General features: G+C 41.6%; 1 protein-coding gene across 2 annotated transcripts in view; it reads left to right on the top strand.

Moving 5' to 3' along the window:
- The window catches only part of GTF2F2 (general transcription factor IIF subunit 2), a 212,977-nt gene that overhangs the window by 12,909 nt on the left and 175,813 nt on the right, over positions 1 to 24,255 (top strand). The window contains exon 5 of one of the 2 annotated variants that reach the window (XM_056555425.1): positions 18,289 to 18,324. The exons of the other annotated variant lie outside the window; for it this stretch is intronic. Within the exon in view, the coding sequence (XP_056411400.1) occupies positions 18,289 to 18,324 (36 nt within the window). The remainder of the gene's footprint in view (positions 1 to 18,288; positions 18,325 to 24,255) is intronic. 2 annotated transcript variants of the gene reach the window in all.

Below are 24,255 nucleotides of genomic sequence, written 5' to 3'. Positions count from 1 at the left end.
AGGCTTCCAGTATCCGTAGTTTCAGGTGCTGCACATCTCGTATCTTCACAGCATAGACAATTGCCTTCAGATGACCCCAAAGATAAAAGTCTAAGGGGGCCTCTGGCAAGGAGTGCCTTGAATGTGTGCAAGACATCATTAAATCTGAGGATTACCAACAGATTTTGGGTCGCACTTTACAGCCCAGTGTCAGAAAGCTGGGTTTGCTTCCAAGATCTTGGGTCTTCCAGCAGGACAATGACCCCAAACATACGTCAAAAAGCACCCAGAAATGGATGGCAACAAAGCGCTGGAGAGTTATAAAGTGGGCAGCAATGAGTTCAGATCTAAATCCCATTTAACACCTGTGGAGAGATCTTAAAATTGTTGTTGGGAAAAGGCGCCCTTCCAATAAGAGAGACCTGGAGCAGTTTGCAAAGGAAGAGTGGTCCAACATTCCGGCTGAGAGGTGTAAGAAGCTTATTGATGGTTATAGGAAGCGACTGATTTCAGTTTTTTTTTTTTTTCCAAATGGTTTGCAAATTGGAAACAACCGGGGAGGGAAGGGGTACCACAGGTCATATATCACAGATACAAAAAGAATCCAAAGTAAGGAGTGTGTACAAGAAAGTAAAAACAAACCTACAGCATACAGTCAAAGACGTAGATAAAAGGAGACATCTGAAGCGAGAGTCACGCCATTTTTTGCCATACTTCATGGCATTATTCCAGCGTGTCTTCCTGTACTGCTGACATCTCCCCTGAAAGCATAATCTTTATGATCCTTTTGATCACTACTGAGAATGATAAAAGAGGTGATCCCCATCTGGAGGTGATGTGGATCCAAAAATCATTTTTAAAGGGAGATATATCCTATATAAAAATGTACCCCCTATCCAAAAGGGCATCACCCTCCGTTCCCAGGGAGAGACTGGGTCCAGTGCAAAAGTTCTAAACCTTTTTTCCCTTATCCTTTTGGATAGTTTGTATGCATGATACTTTAAAAATGTCCCGCTTCATGTGTAATTGACCCCCAAGTATTCCCCTGGGCATGGTGCACCTTCAGGTAGTTACCGCTGCACTGGGCTGTATTCTTGCGTGATCGACAGCCGAGGCCACTCAGTTGTCGCTGCTTTGCTTCCTCTGCACATTAAAGGGGTACTCCAGCCCTCATACATCTCTCCTTTGGATAGGGGATAAGATGTATTAGGGCCGGAGTACCCCTTTAAAATGCTGAGAAGGTCCAGAAGCTACTTCTGGTCTTGCAGAGGGAGCATATTGGTGAAGTTGGAGCAGCTTGAGTGGGCATGAATATAGCCCAGAGCAGCCGTGACTACCTGAAGATGCACCACGCCCAAGGGACTACTTAGGGGTCATTAACATATGGCACAGGACATTTTTAAAAGTGATTTTGGAGGCTGTAATCCAGGACATGGTAAGAACACTGATCTTATTCTTTATAACCTGTTGCTAACAGGTATATAGGGGTAAAATATTTTATCAGGTTCCCTTTAAGTAACTTGCTCATGATAGATCTTTAAACCATTTATCTAATGTATATTGCTGATGATCTCGCATACTGGTACTGCTGGAAGCTTCTGAATGTGTTAATACTATGCCCAACATTGTATTTTTACATCTTACAGAGGACCATACATTTTGCAGTGTAGCTCCAAAGGTCATCTTGTTGGGGAATGAAATAGATTTGGGAATCATTCCTTTCCTCCTGATCTTTGTGAACATTATGGAATCATTGTATTAGTGTTTCGCTGTGTTTGCATTAATATTAAAGCTTTCTGTTTATGAACCTCCTATTGCTTCTTTACCTGATCTGCACAATCTTCTTTTTTTCTAGCCTAAATCTTCTTCTCTCCTTTGGTCTTTTCTATAAAGACACCGGTGACAGCTTTACAGATAAAGATTTGATGAGTCACCTTGGAACGTTTAAGATTATTGATAGTAGATAACTTTTCTGCTACTGTAAGGTCATTTCCTTAGTGAGATAAAAAATTCTAACAAAAATAGAATTCCCTGTTTTCTTTGAAGCATGGTCATATGAATAACTGGTGTCCAGAGTAATAGCTAAAACTGATCATTGTTAATGTCCATAAATAGAATTGTTAATCAAAATGCTTAAATAACTTTGTCACTTATTACCGAGACATATTATCCAGACTGAGAGTCCAGCAATCGGGTCAGGATCGCAACACCCAGACAATTTATCAAATCTGTGCAGAGGAAAAGCTGACTAGTTGCCCATAGCAACCAATAAAACAGCTTGTTTAAAAAAAAAAAAATTTGAAGTAGCAATTTGGTTGCTATGGGCAATTGGTCAATTTTTCCTCTGCACTGGTTTTGATAAATATCCCCAGAAATGTAAGACTGAATTATTTAATTTTGTCTATGAAAAGTGTGATAAATGGTGGTTTCCATTAGAGGGTTACCTGGCGAAAGAAACAGCCTGTGTAAGATGTCAAAGAATAATAAAGCAGCTTAATATACTAATATATATTCTCCTATCTATCTATTCACATGCTCAGTGTATGTATGTTCCAGCAGAACGTCCAAGCAGCTGCAAATATTTTGATTAAATTTGGTACACATTACTTATATGTAAAATTTTAATATAGAATACCGGTAGTTAGATTAACCCTAACATACCTCCTGACATGAGGGTATTTTTTATTTTGCAGGTCTGTTAGAGTACATTTCTCTACAAGCTCCGCTGTGCATCTCCAAGTGAGTGTGCAGTCCAGTAAGCCATGCCCCTCCTGCAAAGCCAAACCCCCTTTTTAATTATCAATCCTTTTTTGTGTGTTTTAGGCCCCTTTAGTTTGTATTGCAGTATGGTCACATTACTGCCTAAAATCAATGCAGTATTGCAACTGTAAAGAGTGAAAAATAGCCCAACAGAGGTCTATTATATCCCCAATGCGCTTTCATTGGGACCCTTGTTCCTGGTGCTTTGCCAGCGATAAGCCAACAAACAAGCATTCTCTTGTTACTTGGCTAATCAAGTCTTTTATGCGTTTATTAAATAATCGTTACCAGCAACATATCAACCTTTGTAAACCGGGAATGTGCTGCCAACAAGAAAATTTAAATGGGCACTGTCAGAATCAGAACGTAATCCGGTGATGATGATGATGATGATGATGATGCTGCAGCTGGTGCATTATTTTAGGAAGTGAGGCTGGGGACTACCATTCCTCTGTGCTCACTTCTGCCCTGTCTATTAGACTACTGTCAGAGAGTAGGGGGTTACAGAACAGACTGCAGTGACTGGATGAAAAGGCACAGCACAGCAGACTCTGGGAGGAAGTGAATGCATTGTGAGTAAGGCCAGACTCACTGCTTGCCTTGGACACACCCCTTCCTGAGCAGTGGATGTCAGAATGAGTAAGCATCAGACGGAAAAATGCTAGACACATAAAGACATGTAAAGCATCTGCATTACCTTGTGAGTAACTTATATAAGAATTATTCTTTTTTTTTTTCTTTGATATGACAGGTACGCTATGCCTGTATTATAATTGAGCCACATGAAGGCTAGTTAAATGAGTGCCAACAAGATATGTGCTCATTGTTGGGAACTTCTTGACCTGTGTAAAGGGTCTTCAGTAATATGTTGATGCAGTTAGGCGGGTTTATATAAGGCATACACACCGCTCAATGTAAAACATTCACACACCCCATCTGAGTCCCTAAAATTGTCAAACTATAACCCACAAATCTTGGGAACCTGAGGGCCTATCAAGAAACTGTAAAAAGGTGTGTGCTCCGGTGTGCTGAGCTATTTAATGACAACTCTTGTGGTGGTTTGGGGATGGCTTTGAATTGTCATTGCAACTTAACCAGAGCTGAACAAGAGGCTTTTATAAACCTTTTACTGGAATCTTATTGGGCAGCATAACTGTAGTTTTATCTTTTTTAGGCCCCTTTCACACTACAGGTATCATCCTGTAAAAAAAACTTCCATTATTATTCCCCGCAAAAAGTCCTGAAAGCTGCCGTCAAAAAAATCCCATTCGTGTCAGTGTCCTCACTACTATTTTGTGGCCAAACAACACATACAGAGGTATCGACACCTAACAACAACAACAACAACAAATTAACCCATAGGGGTTTAAAAAGTCCTCTTGGATATGTGTTGATAAATAATACTTAACTTTTAATGTGTATAAATAAAAAGTGAGAACAAACATTTAAAACCACACCTCATGTAGTGACACTATTTTACTATTGGTCCCTACTGTACACTAATCTAAGCGCCACTGTTAATCCCAATTTAGGGTATGTGCCACTTTATCAGTCCACTATGAGAACGTCACTGCAATAGACTCCAATTAGAGACTTGGAGTGGACGTATAGTGGTAGTAGCTTGTAGGCCGGCCAAGGTAAATTTATTTTATGGCCAGCCCACCATTGAAGCCTGTGATGATTGACATCAACCACTGTTCAAGATAGAGTTAACCAACCCCCCCACCACGCTGTGCACTGCGGGTGTGGGTTGGACGGTGGTGCTTAGGTAGGAATTAGTTATTTAAGTACATTTCACTCTTTAGGACACAATGAGGTGCAAATTTAAAATAAAATACTGTCACCCCATTCGTGTCAGTGGGATTTTTTTGAACATCCTCTTGCATCAGGCATGTCCGTTTTTACTAATGTCAGTTATTTTTGCCGGCACATAAGATGGTGCATGCTAGGAATCGATCTATATTGATTTTAATTTTTTTTTTTAGGTCTGATACCGATAATCTGAGGCCGATATTCCGGTATAAGTTATCGGCTATTAACCCTCCCTGCCCCACAGAAGCCGATGCAGATCAATGATTTAGAGCGGGCGCATTAAATCAATGAACTGCAGTGGCTTTTGTGGGGCCAGAGACCGCCGCCGCCACCTGCTTCTCTCTCCCTGCCTGTCCTGGGGTCCTCCTTAGTCCAACAACCACCACCACTGTTGCTGCCCCCCCTTGCCTATCCTCTGGCCAGAGACTGCTGCCGCCTGCTTCTCTCGCCCTGCCGGTCCTGAGTCCAACCACCGCTGCTGCCCCATTGCCTCCCCCATCCTCGGGTTTTATAATTTACCTGTTCCTGGGGTCCGCGCTACTTCTGGCTCCAGCGGTGTCCTGAGCTGTCACTGTGCGCACTGACGGTGACGTCGCGTGGAGGACGTCACTTGTCATTGCGCAGCGCACAGCAATAGCGCAGGACGCCGCAGGAGCAGGAAGTAGCGCGGACCCCGGGAACTGGTAATTATAAAACCGGGGATGGGGGAGGCAGTGGGGCAGCGGCGGTGGACTCTGGCCAGGGCATTATCGGTATATCAGCAAGGTAATTGCCGATACCAATAATGTCCAAAATCATGAATATCGGCCGATAATATCGGCCAAACCGATAATCGGTCGATTGCTACTGCATGCACTAATTTTGGTCCGGCAAAAAAAAAAAATTGTGGAAAACTGGACATTAACATTTGAAAGCTATGGGAACCAGATGTTCAAAAAAAAAAAAAAAACACAGCCGTTATTGTCAGGTTTTTTTTAACATCCATTTTTTTTGTACTGAGCATGCTCAGTACAGTTTTACAAAAAAGGGGTTAAAAACCTGATAAAAATCTGATGTAACTGGTAATAATGGATGATAACGGATAATCAGTTTTTTTTCATCCGTTATTGTAATAAAATAACAGCAGTAGAAAAGCAGGATGATACCTGTAGTGTGAAAGGGGCCTTACACTTATATACTGTTTTTATATTTAGATTTCATGTTTTCTTTTTATATTTCAATGTTCAAAATAAAGAATGCCAGCGCAGCCTTGTTCAGTTTGTAAATGTTAATGCTTTCTAATTGTCTGTAAATCAGAGGACTGTGTGTTATACAGCAAGCATAGCCTCCGCTCCAGCAAAGAACACATTGTTATTCTTTTACAATTTAATCTGGGTTTTTGTTTTTAATTGTACTTCTGTTTTGGTCTGAAAGCAGTTATTTTCCATTTAGTTCAAATCATTTTTGTTTATTCTGCTGTAGATGAAAACTAAGCGTAGAAATGAATGATAGGGCCATACTAAAGAATAAGTTCCCACACTGTACGTTAGTTGGCAGGATTTTCAGCATATTTCTGAAACTTGTCTTGTAAAACTCCTGCACAGAACACTGGAGTTTTATGGAACATTAACAAAAACAACTCGGTGGTAATGCCAACTAGTAAAAACGACACATCAGCACTGAGACCAGTGATTGACAAATTTTTTTCTATATATAATTGAGTTTCCCTTTTTAATTACCTGCTGATTTGTCTCATTTATAGCTGGTAAACAGTTGAGAGATGAGGCTATAAGGGGTACTCCGGTGGAAAAACTTTTTTTTTTTTTTTAACTGGTGCCAGAAAGTTACAGATTTGTAAATTACTTCTATTAAAAAAAAATGTTGATCCTTCCAGTACTTATCAGCTGCTATATGCTCCACATGAAGTTCTTTTCTTTTTTAATTTCCTTTGTCTGACCACAGTGCTCTCTGCTGACACCTCTATCCATTTTAGGAACTGTCCGGAGTAGGAGCAAATCTCTATAACCAACCTCTCCATACTGAACAGTTCCTAAAATGGAAAGAGGCGTCAACGGCGAGCACTGTGGTCAGAAAGAAAGGACATTCAAAGAGAAAAGAACTACCTGTGGAGCATTTAGCAGCTGATAAATACTGGATCGATTAAGATTTTCTCTTTTTTTTTTTTATAGAAGTAATTTACAAATCTGTATAATTTTCTGACACCAGTTGATTTAAAAAAAATTTTTTTTTTCCCCCAGTGGAGTACCCCTTTAACCCTTCCAGTATTTATCAGCTGCTTTATGCTCCACGGGAAATTTTTTCTTTTTAAATTTCTTTTCTTTCTGACCAGAGTGCTGTCTGCTGAAACCGCTGTCCATGTCAGGAACTGTCCAGAGCAGGAGAAAATCCCCATAGCAAACCTATCCTGCTGTTGACAGTTCCTGAGACAGACAGACAGGTGTCTACAGAGAGCCCTGTGACAGACAGAAAATAACTTCCTGTGGAGTCTACAGCAGCTGATAAATTAGTAAATTGAAGAAATGTACTAATCTGGTTAACACCAGTTGATTTTAATTTTTTTTCTCTCCACCGAAGTACCCCTTCAAGGATTCTGCTGCAGCTAGTTGAACTGCAGGGATAGACCAGATTGTGAAGCTGAGAGATATAGCTCAGGGAAGCATGCATCACTCACATACTACACTGCAGCAGACACGCTCCATTATGGGCCTTTGCAACTAATTGGATTTAGTGTTGAGCTGGGGAGTGAAGTGTGCTTCTGTGCTCTTCACCCTGCTATGTATAACGATCTGAGGGTGTCTTCACTCTTACCATGACTTATTTTTAAACTTGACGTGTCTGTGCAATTTTATTCACTGCATATGTACCTGTTTAGTTTATTTTTAGTGACTTTTTTTTATTTATTTTTTTAAATAGTTAAAGGGGTATTCCAGGCAAAAACTTTTTTTATATATATCAACTGGCTCCAGAAAGTTAAACAGATGTGTAAATTACTTCTATTAAAAAATCTTAATCCTTTCAGTACTTATGAGCTTCTGAAGTTAAGGTTGTTCTTTTCTGTCTAAGTGCTCTCTGATGACACCTGTCTCGGGAAACGCCCAGTTTAGAAGCAAATCCCCATAGGAAACCTCTTCTAAACTGGGCGCTTCCCGAGACAGGTGTCATCAGAGAGGACTTAGACAGAAAAGAACAACCTTAACTTCAGAAGCTCATAAGTACTGAAAGGATTAAGATTTTTTAATAGAAGTAATTTACAAATCTAAAAAATATAGAGAAAAGCAGTTCGGCACAGCTAAATTTGTGATCCCTGGGTAGTAAGCACTGTAGCGGCATGCACTTAAGAAGCAGGTGGTGCTCAGACCGTTGGGGAGATAAATCCAGATATACTTGTAGATATGTAGAAAAAATTCGGCCACTCACCATTCTTTTTATTTCAGCAAATTTCTTTTTATTGAGCACATACTCACAACCATGTTGCCCAGGGAGAAGACATAGATGGTAACGGGGGGGGGGGGGTTTACCACTGAGAGGCGACAACGCTGTTTCGCACTGAATAAGTGCTTCAACTGGCCTAACACAGAACCGGAACTGCTCACCTTATATACAGGTGAGTAATCACCTACTTAACACCTTGTGACGTAAACCACTATGGGAGGGGGAAAGAGGGGACGAGGTGGATATTTGATTATTTGACACTTTTAGCAGTGATCTCATTGATCAAGAATGTATACTTAGTATATTCAAAAACAAACAAACGTCTACCTTATCATTGAGTCTCAGGACCCCAGGGCATCAGTTGACAGTATCCAGTGTGTTTCTCTTCTAAGGAGATTCTTCTCTGTCTTGATGCCTGGTTGTGCTGTGGCTCTTTCAATACCAGCAAAATGCAGTGTTTCAGGGCTTCCTCCGTGTGTCTTTATTACATGTGAAATAAAACTAGGTGCGCCTTTCTTTGTGCGCAGGAAGTAGAAGTGCTCACTTATCCTGGCACACAATTGTCTTATAGTTTTTCCAATGTAATAGAATCCAAACAGACAATAGATTATATATGCAACGTTTTTTGTTTTACAGGTGATCAACTCATTAACTGTGTGGTATACAGGACCAATCCTAAACGATCTTTGGCATAGGTTATACTTGCAGTTTTAAATTAAAAATTGCAGTTTTTACATTGGAAGTTCCCTTTTGGGGTTTTTTCACTGAGCCAATCACTACCTTTCTTTTCTTCTCCTGGGCTGTGTTTTAGCATATCCCCTAACGTTTTATTTCTCCTATATGACCTTAGTGGTTTATTAATTGCTATTTCTTTTATATCCTCATCCATCTCTAGAATAAACCATTTTTTTCTCACTGCTCTTTCAATGATTTTATTTACTGCTGTATTCTGGAATGTAAAAGTAAACCTTTTTGGGGATTTATTAGTTTTTAATTGTTTTTCTTATTTTTTTCGAACCCAACAACTCTGTTCGTGTTTTTTGTTCTTCTTGTTCTCTTCCTTTTTTGACAAGAATCTGAGGTTATTTTCTTTCTTGCAACCTATACTCCAATTCATCGGCCTGTTTTTGATATGTACTGTCATGAACATTATTTCTTTTTAAACGCAGGAATTGCCCATATGGAATACCATTTTTTACGTCTGGTGTATGTGAACTATTGTAGTGTAGAATTGAGTTACATACTGCCACCTTTCTGTATCCTTCACTTAACAGTGTACCATTTTCAACTTTAATCCGGACATCTAGGAATTCAAGTTCGGTTCTGCCGAATTGATATGTGAATTCCATGTTATATCCTTTTGTACTCTTCAGGTATGTGACAAAGCTAGCAAACTGGCTTTTTGACCCCAACCATATCATCAGGACGTCATCCACAAATCGGGCATAAGTCCTGATGTATTGTATAAACGGGTTGTTAGTGGAGTATACCACTTCATCTTCATCTTTGCCAAATATAAATTTGCATACGTACAGGACACCGGTGTCCCCATTGGGGTTCCGGTGTCCTGTCTGTGCCATTTACCGTCATACCTAAAAGTACTATTTTCAAGTACAAAACTAAGGGCTTCACTCACGAATTTGACAAAAGTGTCAGGCTTGTCTGTCTTTTTCAAAATGTCTTCTATTGCTCGTACTCCCGCGTTATGCGGGATGCGAGTACAGAGACTTACAACATCCACCGAACAAAGGCTCCAGCCTTCTTCCCAACCTATGTCATTGATAATAGAGAGCAGGTGACCTGTATCTTTTATATATGCTGGGACTGCAGGTAATAGGGGACTTAACAGAAAATCAAGATATTGAGATAGGTGCTCAGTCACTGAGCTGATCCCCGCCACGATTGGGCGGCCGGGGGGTCGACTCAGTGACTTATGCATCTTTGGTAAATGGTACCACTTTGCTGCAATTGGACATTCAGGGATGAGTTTTTCTGCTGTATGTTTTGATATAATGTTAGCAGTTACATATTTGTAAAGCATATTAAGGATTTTCCTTAATTTTTTTAATGGGGTCTAAGGGTAGAAGCATATATGTTAAAGTGTCGGACAATTGTCTTATTGCTTCTTCGTTATATATAACTTTTGGCATCACTACTACGCTTCCACCCTTATCTTCCCTAATGATGATTACATCATCTCGTTTTTTGAATACTTATAAAGCTTCCTGCTCATCAAAAGGTAAGTTAGATACTGCCTTAGGATATAGAATTGATTTAACATAATTTATTACTGCCTTATGAAACATATCAATGCAGCCACCTGGTGCCACCGGAGGGGAAAAATTTGATTTTTTTCCTTTCAGAAAACGCTCATTGGGAGATACCTTGTCTGAACTAGACACATTACTAAATTCAGTTACCAACATCTCTACACATTTGTATGTTTATCTACATTAGAAAACGTAGTAGGAATAAAACCTAATTTCCCTATGCTTGCTGGAGTGTCCCCTGTGCATATTATTTTTTCTGTAGTAGGTTTATTTATTTATTTATTTTTTTTTTTTTTGATGTCTCTGATTGATCTCTCTACGTCAATTTCAAAAGTAGTGAAGTTGAAATCCTTGGATAGTCCATAATTCAAGCCTCTTGACAGCAAGGATATAGTTGCAGCGTCCAATTCATTCTCTGTGAGATTGATGACATTCGAAGGAGTTATTTTTTCCAAGGATTTAATTTCCTTTTCCTCTGTTCCTTTTCCTCTGTTCCTTTTCTTCCTTTTCTCCTGCCACGTCTTGTGTTTGGTTTCCTAAAGGGACATTCTGCGATCGGTTTTCTGGTACCGGTTCAGACTCGTAATTTTCAGGTTGCGATGTTGTGGTTTTATATGATTTTTTTATTTTACTTACTTTACTTTCTTAGTTTTGTACTTGAAAATAGTACTTTTAGGTATGATGGTACAGACAGGACACCGGGACCCCAATGGGGACACCGGTGTCCTGTACGTACGCAAATTTAGAACTGGCAAAATTTGAAGATTAAGTGGTATATTCCACTAACAACCCGTTTATACAATACATCAGGACTTATGCCCGATTTTTGGACGACGTCCTGATGATATGGTTGGGGTCAAAAAGACAGTTTGCTAGCTTTGTCACATACCTGAACAGTACAAAAGGATATAACATGGAATTCACATATCAATTCGGCGGAACCTAACTTGAATTCCTAGATGTCCGGATTAAAGTTGAAAATGGTACACTGTTAAGTGAAGGTTACAGAAAGGTGGCAGTATGTAACTCAATTCTACACTACCATAGTTCACATACACCAGCTGTAAAAAAATGGTATTCCATATGGGCAATTGCTGCGTTTAAAAAGAAAGGAGAAGAAAAGAAAAAGAAAGGTAGTGATTGGCTCAGTGAAAAACAAAACAAAAGGGAACTTCCAATGTAAAAACTGCAATTTTTGCAAGTATAACCTATGCCAAAGATCGTTTAGGATTGGTCCTGTATACCACACAGTTAATGAGTTGATCACCTGTAAAACAAAAAACGTTGCATATATAATCTATTGTCTGTTTGGATTCTATTATATTGGAAAAACTATAAGACAATTGTGTGCCAGGATAAGTGAGCACTTCTACTTCTACTCCTGGGACTCAATGATAAGGTAGACGTTTGTTTTTGAATATACTAAGTATACGTTCTTGATCAATGAGATCACTGCTAAAAGTGTCAAATAATCAAATATCCACCTCTTTCCCCTTCCCATAGTGGTTTACGTCACAAGGTGTTAAGTAGGTGATAGTGATTACTCACCTGTATATAAGGTGAGCAGTTCCGGTTCTGTGTTAGGCCAGTTGAAGCACTTATTCAGTGCGAAACAGTGTTGTCGCCTCTCGGTGGTAACCCCCCCCCCCCCCCCCCCCCCCGTTTGTTACCAGCTATGTCTTCTCCCTGGGCAACATGGTTGTATGTGCTCAATAAAAAGAAATTTGATGAAATAAGAAGAATGGTGAGTGGCTGACTTTTTTCTACATATCTGCAAGTATATGTTAATTTACAAATCTGTTTAACTTTCTGGAGCCAGTTGAGATATATATATAGAAAAGTTTTTGCCTGGAATACCCCTTTAACGGAATTAAAGGGGTTATCCGGGAAAAACATTTTATTTACTAGCTCCAGAAAGTTAAACAGATTTGTAAATCACATCTATTAAAAAATCTTAATCCTTTCAGTACTTCTGAGCTGCTGAAGTTGAGTTGTTCTTTTCTGTCTAAGTGCTCTCTGATGACTCCTGTCTCGGGAACTGTCCAGAGCAGAAGCAAATCCACATAGCAAACCTCTTCTACTCTGTGCAGTCCCCGAGACAAGCAGAGATGTCAGCAGAGAGCACTGTTGCCAGACAGAAAAGAACAACTCAACTTCAGCAGCTAATAATTATTGGAAGGAGTAAGATTTTTTTAATAGAAGTAATTTACAAATCTGTATATCTCTATCTCTAAGTTTTTTCCTTGAATACCCATTTAAAGTACATATTTTTTCCTTAATATTTTTTAAGTTAAACGTAATACAGCGAGATGCTTATATTCTCTGTCCTTTTTTTCAGGCCAATGAAGGAACCCAATTTTCTGTAGGGCTGAAATATATAAAAGTTTATTTGTACATCTTTTACTTGGGTATTTTGGAATAAATCTCATCTTTTAAAATACACTGGTTCCAGTTAGTACCAATAAAGTTATTCTTGACGCGAGTGTTTGCCGACATAAGGGGGATTTGCTAATTAAAGTGCCTTATTACTTGAAGTTTTTTGATTACTACTATTTTATAGGAAATTACTATGTTAAAAACAGCTTGTTTCTCCCTCTGCAGATTACATCTTGAAAGGGAAATGTTAAACAGTTCATTCATGCTGTAGGATGTTTGTAAAAGGCAGAGGGAATGGAACAGTAGGGAACTCTGAGAGCGGAGCATTGATTGCCAAAGTGCTTATTTCCATTTACCCATGCTGAGTCATTTTTGGTTGTGGTTAGTAGAACAAAAAATCAGAGCGACATTTCTCATCATAAATGTTCCAAAATTGTACAAAATTCTAGTTTGAGTGCTGCTTTTTTGTTTTAGTAAAGCGTGTGATTCCAACATTGGCATTCAGTGAATTTTCAGTTGCTTATCTGTAATTTCCTGTGCTGACTAGATTCTGACCATTTTTCTGTAGTCATTGAATAGGTGATAAATAGCTGATCTCTGGGGGTCTGACCTTTTTGTTATCCCCACTGGTCTCACAAATGGGGGGCCCTTCTTCAAGTAAATGGAGAAGTGTGCATGCTCAGCTGCCACTTCATTTTACTTGCTATGGGTTTACCAAAGAAATGAGTACAGGACTTGTTTATTTTCAGAATAGACCCCCTGTCAATCACTTCCTTGTCATCTGATATTTTTACTTTCTTTTACCTAGCTTTTAATAAAGAGTAGAAAACAAGGGTTGGTATATACCAGTGGTCTCTAATCTGAAATTTATTGTGGATAAGTACAAGATAATGCACCTGGGTCATGAAAATCCTCAGGCAAAATATAGAATATTTGATACAGTCCTAACCTCAATATCTGAGGAAAAGGATTTCGGGGTCATTATTTAAGAAGACTTAGAGTAGCTCCCACCATCTAAATTTTTTTTTCTGTCCCTACCTATTGTTAATCTATCCCTAACCCCCTCCCTGCCTTTTAAAAAATAGTTTCCTACCTTTATAAAAATCTTCTAAAGGCTGTCCGGTCATGCTGGGAGATGTAGTTTTGCAACAGCTGGAGGCACCGTGGTTGGGATGCACTGCCCCTAGTGGTAGGCTGGTCCTCCCTTATGTAGTAAGTAGCAAAGTTTGAGTAGGTAACTCGCTTCTACTTACATCTCCCTGTACTAAACTGCTATAGATCACAGCTGCATGACGCAGCCTATAACGAGCCTTCCTGGCGGAGGTGCACGTGGCGAGTGACGTCATCACAAGCATTGTGCAGGAAATCAGCGTCCCGGCATCCTGCGTGGCACGTGCGATGACCTCACTCGCCGCGGGCACCTCCGCCAGGAAGGCTAGCTATAGGCTGCGTCATGCAGCTGTGGTCTATAGCAGTTTAGTGACGGAGCAAGACAGTCTTGCCCCGTCATATGTGAATTCTTCTGGCATTTAGCGCTGCTTGCCTGAAGCAGGGCTAAATGCCTGCAGAATTCACCTGCCCGGCGCCCATAACCTGCATGTCCCAGGCGTCAGGCTATTTAATTCCCACATCCCTGGGCCAATTGGTTTTTATCCGCCGACACATTCTATGGGGACCCCTTAGGGCTGGGTGGTATACCGGTTCATACCGAATACAGAAATTTTTGTCCTGCACGATATGAATTTTTTTCCCAATACCGGTTGGGCCCCTGCCCCTAATCATATGTGATCTGTGAGCTCTGTTCTGCCCCCCCCCCCCCCCAATTAATTATTAGCCGAGCGCTACGCTGTCCGCATCGGGTTAAATAATCTCACATATCACCCGCAAGCGCTGCCCTCCTTGCCCTCCTGTTTGCGAGCCGCCAGTGCTGACACTTTGTACTGTACGCTGTATCCCTATGCCCGGGCTGCAAAAGGTAAACAAAATTAGACTTTAACTCATCTTCCCTGTCGGTCCGGACCAGCTTCCTAGGGAATGAAACGTCAGACAGCCGTCAACCTATCACCGGCCGCAGTGATGTTCCGCCTTGGCCGGTGATAGGCTGAGCCCACTGTAATGTAAGAAGCCGGCTGGCTTCTTACATGAGAGTGCGCTCAGCCTATCACTGGCCGAGGCGGAACATTGCTGCGGCCGGTCATAGGCTGACGGCTCTCCGATGTTCCCGTCCCCAGGTGGAGCGTAAGGCCGACGTAGGAACATGTGTTAAAGTTTTTGTTTTACCTTTTGCAGCCCGGGCCTAGGGATACAGCGTACAGTATAGAGTTTCAGCGCCGTGACCCGCAACAAACAGGAGGACAAGGAGGGCAGCGCTTGCGGGTGATGTGAGTATTTACCCCGATGGGGACAGCACAGCGCTGGGCTGATTAATTTAATTTTGGGGGGGGGGGGTTGAATACCGTTATATACCGTGGAACTGCCATAAGTTACAAAAATACTGTGATACACATATTTGGTCATACCGCCAAGCCCCAGGACCCCTATACTAAGAAAGTTTTAGAATTTGACAGTGACCATTTAAAAGGAAGTAATGCTTTAATATTGGCAACAGCTTTACAAAACCATTCTAGCCTTGCTGGTTCCTTGCTGCAGTCCACTTCTTCTTTTATGTAAAGAGATGAACTCAGAGCCAGGTTTAGTAGAAGAGATTAATCTATGACCTTGTTCTCCATAGGTAGCCTGACCCCCCCCCCCCCCCCCTTTCCTTCTTTCTATGATTTATTAATCCTTCTCTCCCTTACTGTTCTGCAGGGAGACAAGAATTTATATAACATGGCCAAGTCTAAAATAAAAAAAATGTGCGTTTTATGCCAAGAAGTTGTCTTCTGCATACTCTTAGTTGTTATGCCAGAAATGCACTGCTATAATTGAGGATGAATCCCCTTATTCAATGCATGATATTAAGTCAAAATCCAGACAAACTCCACTCTGCTTTTATCAACGTTTTCTTTCTTGTCCACCAAAACAATGAACATGTCTGCTCTAAGATGTGAATTCGACATTTCTTTTTATTTATTTATTTTTTTTTTTTTTTAAATTAACCTTTTATATCCGCATTAACCTCTCGGGGACGAAGGTACGCCCTTGATCCCTTGTACTTAAGGACCAAGGGCGTACAGGAGGGAATTTCGGTCCCCACCGTGACTGCTGAGATCTATCAGCAGGCATCCCATGCAAATGCCCAGGGGGGTCCTGAGACACCCCATGTCGGCGATCGCCGGTGAACTCACACCGGCGATTTGCGGCTAATAAGGGGGATCGGGGTTGTCCAAGACACCCGCGATCCCCCTGAAGGGATAGGAGTGAGGTGGCATCCCTCCTATTTCTGCTATTGGTCATCTAGAAGCGACGACCAATAGCAGATCGGGGGCGGGGGGGGGGGGGGGGGCGGGGGGGTTAACTTTCGGTTTCCCCGTTCTGGCCACCCACAATAGGCTGGGCAGAAGGGGAAACCGACGAGGACCGGCGCCGAAGGAGGTCTACTCTCCCATCGGCGGTGGTGATCGGCAAATCCCAGCATGCCCAAAAAGCAAACTGTCTCGGCATGCTGGAAGTTGTAGTTGCGCACCTCCAGCTGTTGCATAAGTACATCTTCCAGCATGCCCTTCAGCGATCAGTACATGCTAGGAATTGTAGTTTTGCAACAGTTGGAGGCACACTGGTTGGAAAATACGGAGTTGGATGGGAAAATGAGAAAAAAAAAATTCACTAAAAAGCTGAGAGTATTGTGGATGTTTTTCTTCTACCTGGCCATGTACACTGCTCAAAAAAATTAAGGGAACACTATTCATTAAGATCTAGGATGTGTTATCTTAAACTATTCGTGTGAAATACTTTCATCTTTACATAGTTGAATGTGTTGACGACAACAACATCACACAAAAATTATCAATGGAAATCAAATTTATCAACCCATGGAGGTCTGGATATGGCGTCACATTCAAAATGAAAGTGGAAAACCACACTACAGGCTGATCCAACTTTGATGTAATGTCCCTAAAACAAGTCAAAATGAGGCTCAGTAGTGTGTGTGGCCTCCATGTTCCCATTTGACCTCCCTACAACACTTGGGCATGCTCCTGATGAGGTGGTGGATGGTCTCCTGAAGGATGTCCTCCCAGACCTGGACTAAAGCATCCGCCAACTATTGGACAGTCTGTGGTGCAATGTGGCGTGGTGGATGGAGCAAGACATGATGACCCAGATGTTCTCTATTGGATTCAGGTCTGGGGAACGGGTGGGCCAGTCAGTCCATAGCATCAATGCCTTCCTTTTGCAGGAACTGCTGACACACTCCAGCCACATAAGGTCTAGCATTGTCTTGCATTAGGAGGAACCCATGGCCAACCGCACCAGCCTATGGTCTTACAAGGGGTCTGAGGATCTCATCTCTGTACCTAATGGCTACCTCTGGCAAGCACATGGAGGGCTGTGCGGCCCCACCAAAGAAATGCCACCCCACACCATTACTGACCCACCGGCCATGCTGGAGGATGTTGCAGGCAGCAGAACATTCTCCATGGCATCTCCAGACTGTCATATGTGCTCAGTGTGAACCTGCTTTCATCTGTGAAGAGCACAGGGCGCCAGTGGAGAATTTGCCAATCTTGGTGTTCTCTGGCAAATGCCAAACGTCCTGCACGGTGTTGGGCTGTAAGCACAACCCCTACCTGTGGACATCGGGCCCTCATACCACCCTCATGGAGTCTGTTTCTGGGTGGACACATGCACATTTGTGGCCTTCTGGAGGTCATTCTGCACGGGTCTGGCAGTGCTCCTCCTTGCACAAAGGCAGAGGTAGCGGTCCAACTGCTGGGTTGTTGCCCTCCTATGGCCTCCTCCATGTCTCCTGATGTACTGGCCTGTCTTCTGGTAGCGCCTCCATGTTCTGGACACTACGCTGACAGACACAGCAAACCTTCTTGCCACAGCTCGCATTGATGTGCCATCCTGGGTAAGCTGCACAACCTGACCCACTTGTGTAGGTTGTAGACTCCGTCTCATGTTACCACTAGAGTGAAAGCACCACCAGCATTCAAAAGTGACCAGAACATCAGTCAGGAAGCATAGGATCTGAGAAGTGGTATGTGGTCACCACCTTCAGAACCACTCGTTTATTGGGGGTGTCTTGCTAATTGACTATAATTTCCACCTGTTGTTTGTTCCATTTGCTCTACAGCATGGGAAATTGATTGTCAATCAGTGTTGCTTCCTGAGTGGACAGTGTGATTTCACGGAAGTGTGATTGACTTGGAGTTTTCCCCTTTTTTATTTTTTATTTTTTTTGAGCTTTGTATGGGAGAGTGAGAATTTGGACCCCACTGGGCATTCTCTGGTATTGCTAACAGTTATTGGCAGAACAGCACTGCAGATTTCAGTACTATGCTCTAAAATGTGCAACAAAAGTGTATTTGTGCATTTATTTTATATATACTGTGTGTGTATATGTGTGTGTGTGTGTGTGTATGGATAGATAGATAGATAGATAGATAGAGATAGATATAATTTTTTTTCATTTTTTTTTTTTTTGTTTGTTTGGCATATTTGTAACTTTTTTTTTTCCAGTTTCTTCAGTGTTTAATATTCTATGATTTTCATTCAGGTCCATCTGATGAAAAGCTTGAGAACAGGTCAACTGGTAAGCATCTTTTTTTTCTTCATTAATTCTCGTGCTGGATGGTTGTTGGTAGGCGTGGGCATCCTGTGATGTGCAGAGCAGTACTTCCTCATAAGAAGATGACTTTATTACATCTTCCTCAGATTACACTTTTGATTAGCATGTAATGGCCTGAAGAAAACCTGATGACCATGTCGAATGCATTAGTGTCATTTTGCTTGTTCTGTTCATGACAAAATCCTGTGTACAATTACAGTTTGTGATCCAGCTGCTTAAAGGGGTACTTCGGTGGAAAACTGTTGTGTGTGTGTTTTTTTTTTTTTTTTTTTTTTTTTTTTTTTATCAACTGGTGCCAGAAAGTTAATCAGATTTGCAAATTACTTCTATTAAAAAAATCTTAATCCTTCCAGTACTTATTAGCTGCGGGACACAGTGCTCTCTGCTGACATATCTGTCCATTTTAAGAACTGTCCAGAGTAGGAGAAAATCCCCAAACATATGCTGCTCTGGACAGTTCCTAAAATGGACAGAGATTTCAGCAAAGAGCACTGTGCTCGTGATGTCAGCAGAGAGCTCTGTGTTCCAAAAAGTAAAAAATTTCCTCTGTAGTGTTCAGCAGCTAATAAGTACTGGAAGGATTAAGATTTTTTAATGCAAGTAATTTACAAATCTGTTTAACTTTTTGGCACCAGTTGATTTAAAAAAAAGAGAAAAAAAAGTTTTCCACCGGAGTACCCCTTTAAACTCTCATTTGTGTTGGGATTTCATGTTAGTTGTTTGGAAGGCTTATAAATTCTGCACGGTCTGGCAAAAGAATCTGCTGCTGCATCAGAACTGTCAACATAAGTAGGAAAGTTTGTTTTTGATGCAGTTTTTCAGCCGCAACCAGAAGTGGATTCAGCTGAAGGATAAGGAATGGTGTTCTGATTGGTGGCAGCCCAATCCCTGGGACCCCGACCTATCCCAAAAATGGCCACATACGGTAATCAAGCAAGAATAAATGGCAATCATTGGGTGTGCATGACCAGTGTTGCATTTGTTCTCTAAGGCATTGCTGAGCGCTGAACTTGAAAATGTATGGTGACCCCCTAAAGAATGGAGTGCTGGCTGGACGGACACACACACACACACACACACACACACACACACTCGCGCGCTGTGAGCACCAATTTTTACAGGAGCACTTATGTCCTTGTTCTCAGGATTGGTGAGTCCGACATCTGACACCCACTGACTGACCAGCTTTTTATTCCCATTCTATGGTTAGGGAATAACCTTCCTTTGTATTTTCCACTCCCTTTGTGGTGACTTCTGGCTTTGGCTCTAAAACTGCATTAAAAACTTGGTGTAAAACTGTATGTGTGTATCCAACCTCAGGCTGGCAACATTTATGTAGTCAAATTGCAGTTTTTGAAGCAGTATTGGAGCCATATCTATAAGTGAACCCAGCTGGAAGAGTACACATTAATTCTTCCTTTGGAATTTCCACTCCATTTAAATCCACAGTATTTTGCTTAAAAACGGACACAAAATCTACATGTCTGATTCCAGCCTGTCTTTTTTTTTTTTTTTTTTTTTTTTTTTTTTTTTAGCTGAAATAATTAGTACAATGCCTGACATTGCTGTGTATAATCTTTGTGCATGCTATGCAACTCTACTTTTAGCTTAGCTGTATAGCTATAATTTCATATTTTGCAAAATCTGTAGTTTTATTCTGCTGTTCCTTTTTATTTAGTGTGAATTGAGAGGGTTTATCAGTTAGGGCAGTGTTCTTGCCTTGCATTTGAATGGTATTTATAGACTTCATCATCATTTCGAGTGCTTAAATGCAGCACTTATGGCCACATCTAACGTTTATAAACCCTAATAAAACGTGGCACCTGGACTTGGCACCTGGACATAGTATTAGCTGCATTCTGCAACATTGAATTACATAATAGAATGTGTTTATTTTCTGGGTCAATTACCTACCATAGATGAAAGCTACACAACTTGGCTGTAATCTTTGAACTGGATTGGTGGGTATTTTGCTTCAGAAAATACACTATTCCAATAACAGATGATTTGTTGCAGTCTGTATTCTAGGCAATTAACGAATGCAGTGGCCAGTGCAGGCAAAAATATAGGAAGTAGAGCTACAATGTGAACACATAACAACCTAGAACATAGCCTTCCTCATTACAGATGCAAGATTTAAAAAAAAAGTTCACTTTTTAACTACTTTTCTGCAGTGGCCTAACCCCTTAAGGACGAAGCCCATTTGACCTTAACCCCTTAAGGACCAAGGCCATACCGGTACGTCCTGGGTCCTTTCCCAGTGAATTAAGATCATTAAACCCCTTCCCTAATAAAAGTTTGAATTGCCCCTTTCACTTTAAACATTAATAACTCTGGGATGCTTTTAGTTATCATTCTGATTCCGAGATTGTTTTTTCGTGACATTCTACTTTAACATAGTGGTAAATTTTTGTCGATACTTGCATCCTTTCTTGGTGAAAAATCCGTAAATTTGATGAAAAATTTGAAAATTTAGCATTTTTCTAACTTTGAAGCTTTCTGCTTGTAAGGAAAATGGATATTACGAATAAATTTTTTTTTTGGTTCACATATAAAATATGTCTACTTTATGTTTGCATCATAAAATTGATGAGTTTTTACTTTTGGAAGACACCAGAGGGCTTCAAAGTTCAGCAGCAATTTTCCGATTTTTCACAAAATTTTCAAACTCGATATTTTTCAGGGACCAGTTCAGGTTTGAAGTGGATTTGAAGGGTCTTCATATTAGAAATGCCCCATAAATGACCCCATTATAAAAACTACACCCCCCAAAGTATTCAAAATGACATTCAGTCAGCGTTTTAACCCTTTAGGTGTTTCACACGAATAGCAGCAAAGTGAAGGAGAAAATTCACAATCTTCATTTTTTACACTCGCATTTTCTTGTAGACCCAATTTTTGAATTTTTACAAGGGGTAAAAGGAGAAAATTTTTACTTGTATTTGTAGCCCAATTTCTCTCAAGTAAGCACATACCTCATATGTCTATGTAAAGTGTTCGGCGGGCGCAGTAGAGGGCTCAGAATGGAAGGAGCGACAAGGGGATTTTGGAGAGTACATTTTTCTGAAATGGTTTTTGGGGGGCATGTTGCATTTAGGAAGCCCTTATGGTGCCAGAACAGCTAAAACCCCCCACATGGCATACCATTTTGGAAACTAGACCCCTTGGGGAATGTAACATGGGATAAAGTGAGCCTTAATACCCCACAGGTGTTTCACGACTTTTGCAAATGTAAAAAAAAAAATATATTAATTTTTACCTAAAATGCTTGTTTTCCCCAAAATTTTTCAATTTTAAAAAGCGTAAAAGCAGAAAATACCCCCCAAAATTTGTAACATAATTTCTCCCGAGTACGGCGATACCCCATAAGTGGCCCTAAACTGTTGCCTTGAAATACGACAGGGCTCCAAAGTGAGAGTGCCATGCGCATTTGAGGCCTAAATTAGGGACTTGCATAGGGGTGGACATAGGAGAGTTCTATGCCTGTGATTCCCAAACAGGGTGCCTCCAGCTGTTGCAAAACTCCCAGCATGCCTGGACAGTCAACGGCTGTCCGACAATACTGGGAGTTGTTGTTTTGCAACAGCTGGAGGCTCCGTTTTGGAAACCGTGGCGTACCAGACGCTTTCATTTTTATTGGGGAGGGGGGCTGTGTAGGGGTATGTGTATATGTAGTGTTTTTTACTTTTTATTTTATTTTATTTTGTGGTAGTGTAGTGTTTTTAGGGTACAGTCGCACGAGCGGGGGTTCACAGTAGTTTCTCGCTGGCAGTTTGAGCTGCGGCAGAAAATTTGCCGCAGCTCAAACTTGCAGCCAGATACTTGCTGTAAACCTCCGCCCATGTGAGTGTACCCTGTATATTCACATGGGGGGGGGGGACATCCAGCTGTTGCAAAACTACAACTCCCAGCATGCACTGACAGACTGTACATGCTGAGAGTTTTAGTTTTGCAACAGCTGTAGGCACACTGGTTATGTATCACTGAGTTTGTGACCTTACTCAGTGTTAAAACCAGTGTGCCTCTAGCTGTTGCAAAACTACAACATGTACGGTGCATGTACGGTGCATGGTGTAAGTTGACTGCTGGGAGTTGGAGTTTGCAACAGCTGGAGGCACACCGGTCGTGAAACACTGAGTTAGGTAAAAAAAAAACTCAGTTTCACAACCAGTGTGCCTTCAGCTGTTGCAAAACTACAACTCTCAGCAGTCACCGACAGCCAACGGGCATGCTGGGAGTTGTAGTTATGCAACCAGCAGATGCACCACTACAACTCCCAGCATGCACTTTAGCTGATTGTGCAAGCTGGGAGTTGTAGTTACACAACAGCTGAAGGTACACTTTTCCATAGAAGAAAATGTGCCTCCAGCTGTTGCAAAACCATAAGTCCCAGCATGCCCATAAGGGAATGCTGGGAGTTGTGGTGGTCTGCCTCCTGCTGTTGCATAACTACAGCTCCCAGCATGCCCTTTTTGCATGCTGGGAGCTGTTGCTAAACAACAGCAGGAGGCTGTCACTCACCTCCAACGATCCTCGCCGCGCAGGTCAGTCCCTCGTCGTCGCCGCCGCTCCTGGGGCCCCGATCCCAACATTAACGCCGGGGATCGGGGTCCCCAGCACCCGGGGTGCACGTCCCACACCCGCTCAAGTCCTCCGGAAGAGGGGCGGAGCGGGTTGCGGGAGTGACACCCGCAGCAGGCGCCCTGATTGGTCGGCCGGTAATCCGGCCGACGAATCAGGGCGATCGTGAGGTGGCACCAGTGCCACCTCACCCCTGCAGGCCCTGGCTGTTCGGGGCCATCTCCGACAGTCAGTAATTCCGGGTCACTGGAGACCCGATTGACCCGGAATCGCCGCAGATCGCTGGACTGAATTGTCCAGGACTCGGAATGCAGGGCGTATCCATACGCCCTATGTCCTGAAGAGGTTAAAGAAACAAAAACAAAAAAAAAAAAGGAAATAAAAATATACGTGGTATCGCCGCGTGCGGAAATGTCCAAATTGTAAAAATATATCGTTAATTTAACCGCACGGTCAATGGCCTACGCGCAAAAAATTTCCAAAATAGTGCATTTTTGGTCACTTTTTATATCATGACAAAATGAAGAATAAAAAGTGATCAAAAAGTCCGATCAATACAAAAATGGTACCGCTAAGATCATGGCACAAAAAAATTAGCCTTCATACGGCCCCGTGCGTGAAAAAATTAAAAAGTTATAGGGGTCAGAAGATGACAATTTTAAACTTAAAAAGTTTTCCTGCTTGTAGTTATTATTTTTTTTCCAGAAGTGCGACAAAATCAAACCTATATAAGTAGGGCATCATTATAATCTTAAGGACCAATAGAATAAAGATAAGGTGTCATTTTTACCGAAAAATGTACTGTGTAGAAACGGAAGCCCCCAAAAGTTATAGAATTGTGGGTCTTTTTTCTTCAATCTTGTCGCACAATGATTTTTTTTTTTTTTTTTTCGTTTCGTTGTAGGTTTTTGGGTAAAATGACTATCATTACAAAGTAGAATTGGTGGTGCAAAAAGTAAGCCATCATATGGATTTTTAGGTGCAAAATTGATAGTTATGATTTTTTTGAGGTAAGGAGGAAAAAATGAAAGTGCAAAAAAAGGCAAAACCCCTGGTCCTAAAGGAGTTAAGGGCCCGAAGCGTCACATGGCGCTCAGCCTATCGCCGGCCGCTGCGATGTTCTGCCTTGGCCGGCGATAGGCTGAGTGCCATGTGACGCTTTGTTACACGCGGAAGTATGAAGAGGATGGACCGGAGGACCAATCAGCTGTAGTGGCGCTCCGCGGGAACCCAGGAAGGTGAGAGATGGTTCATTTTCATTTTTTTTGCAGCCCGGGCAGGATGGAGCAGGAGTATTCTGCACCAGAGTACTCC

Source organism: Hyla sarda, chromosome 2 (assembly GCF_029499605.1).
Source record: "Hyla sarda isolate aHylSar1 chromosome 2, aHylSar1.hap1, whole genome shotgun sequence".
NCBI classification, from domain to species: Eukaryota; Metazoa; Chordata; class Amphibia; order Anura; family Hylidae; genus Hyla; species Hyla sarda.
Note: the sequence above shows the minus strand (reverse complement) of the source record. Positions and strands in the feature narration are given on the sequence as shown.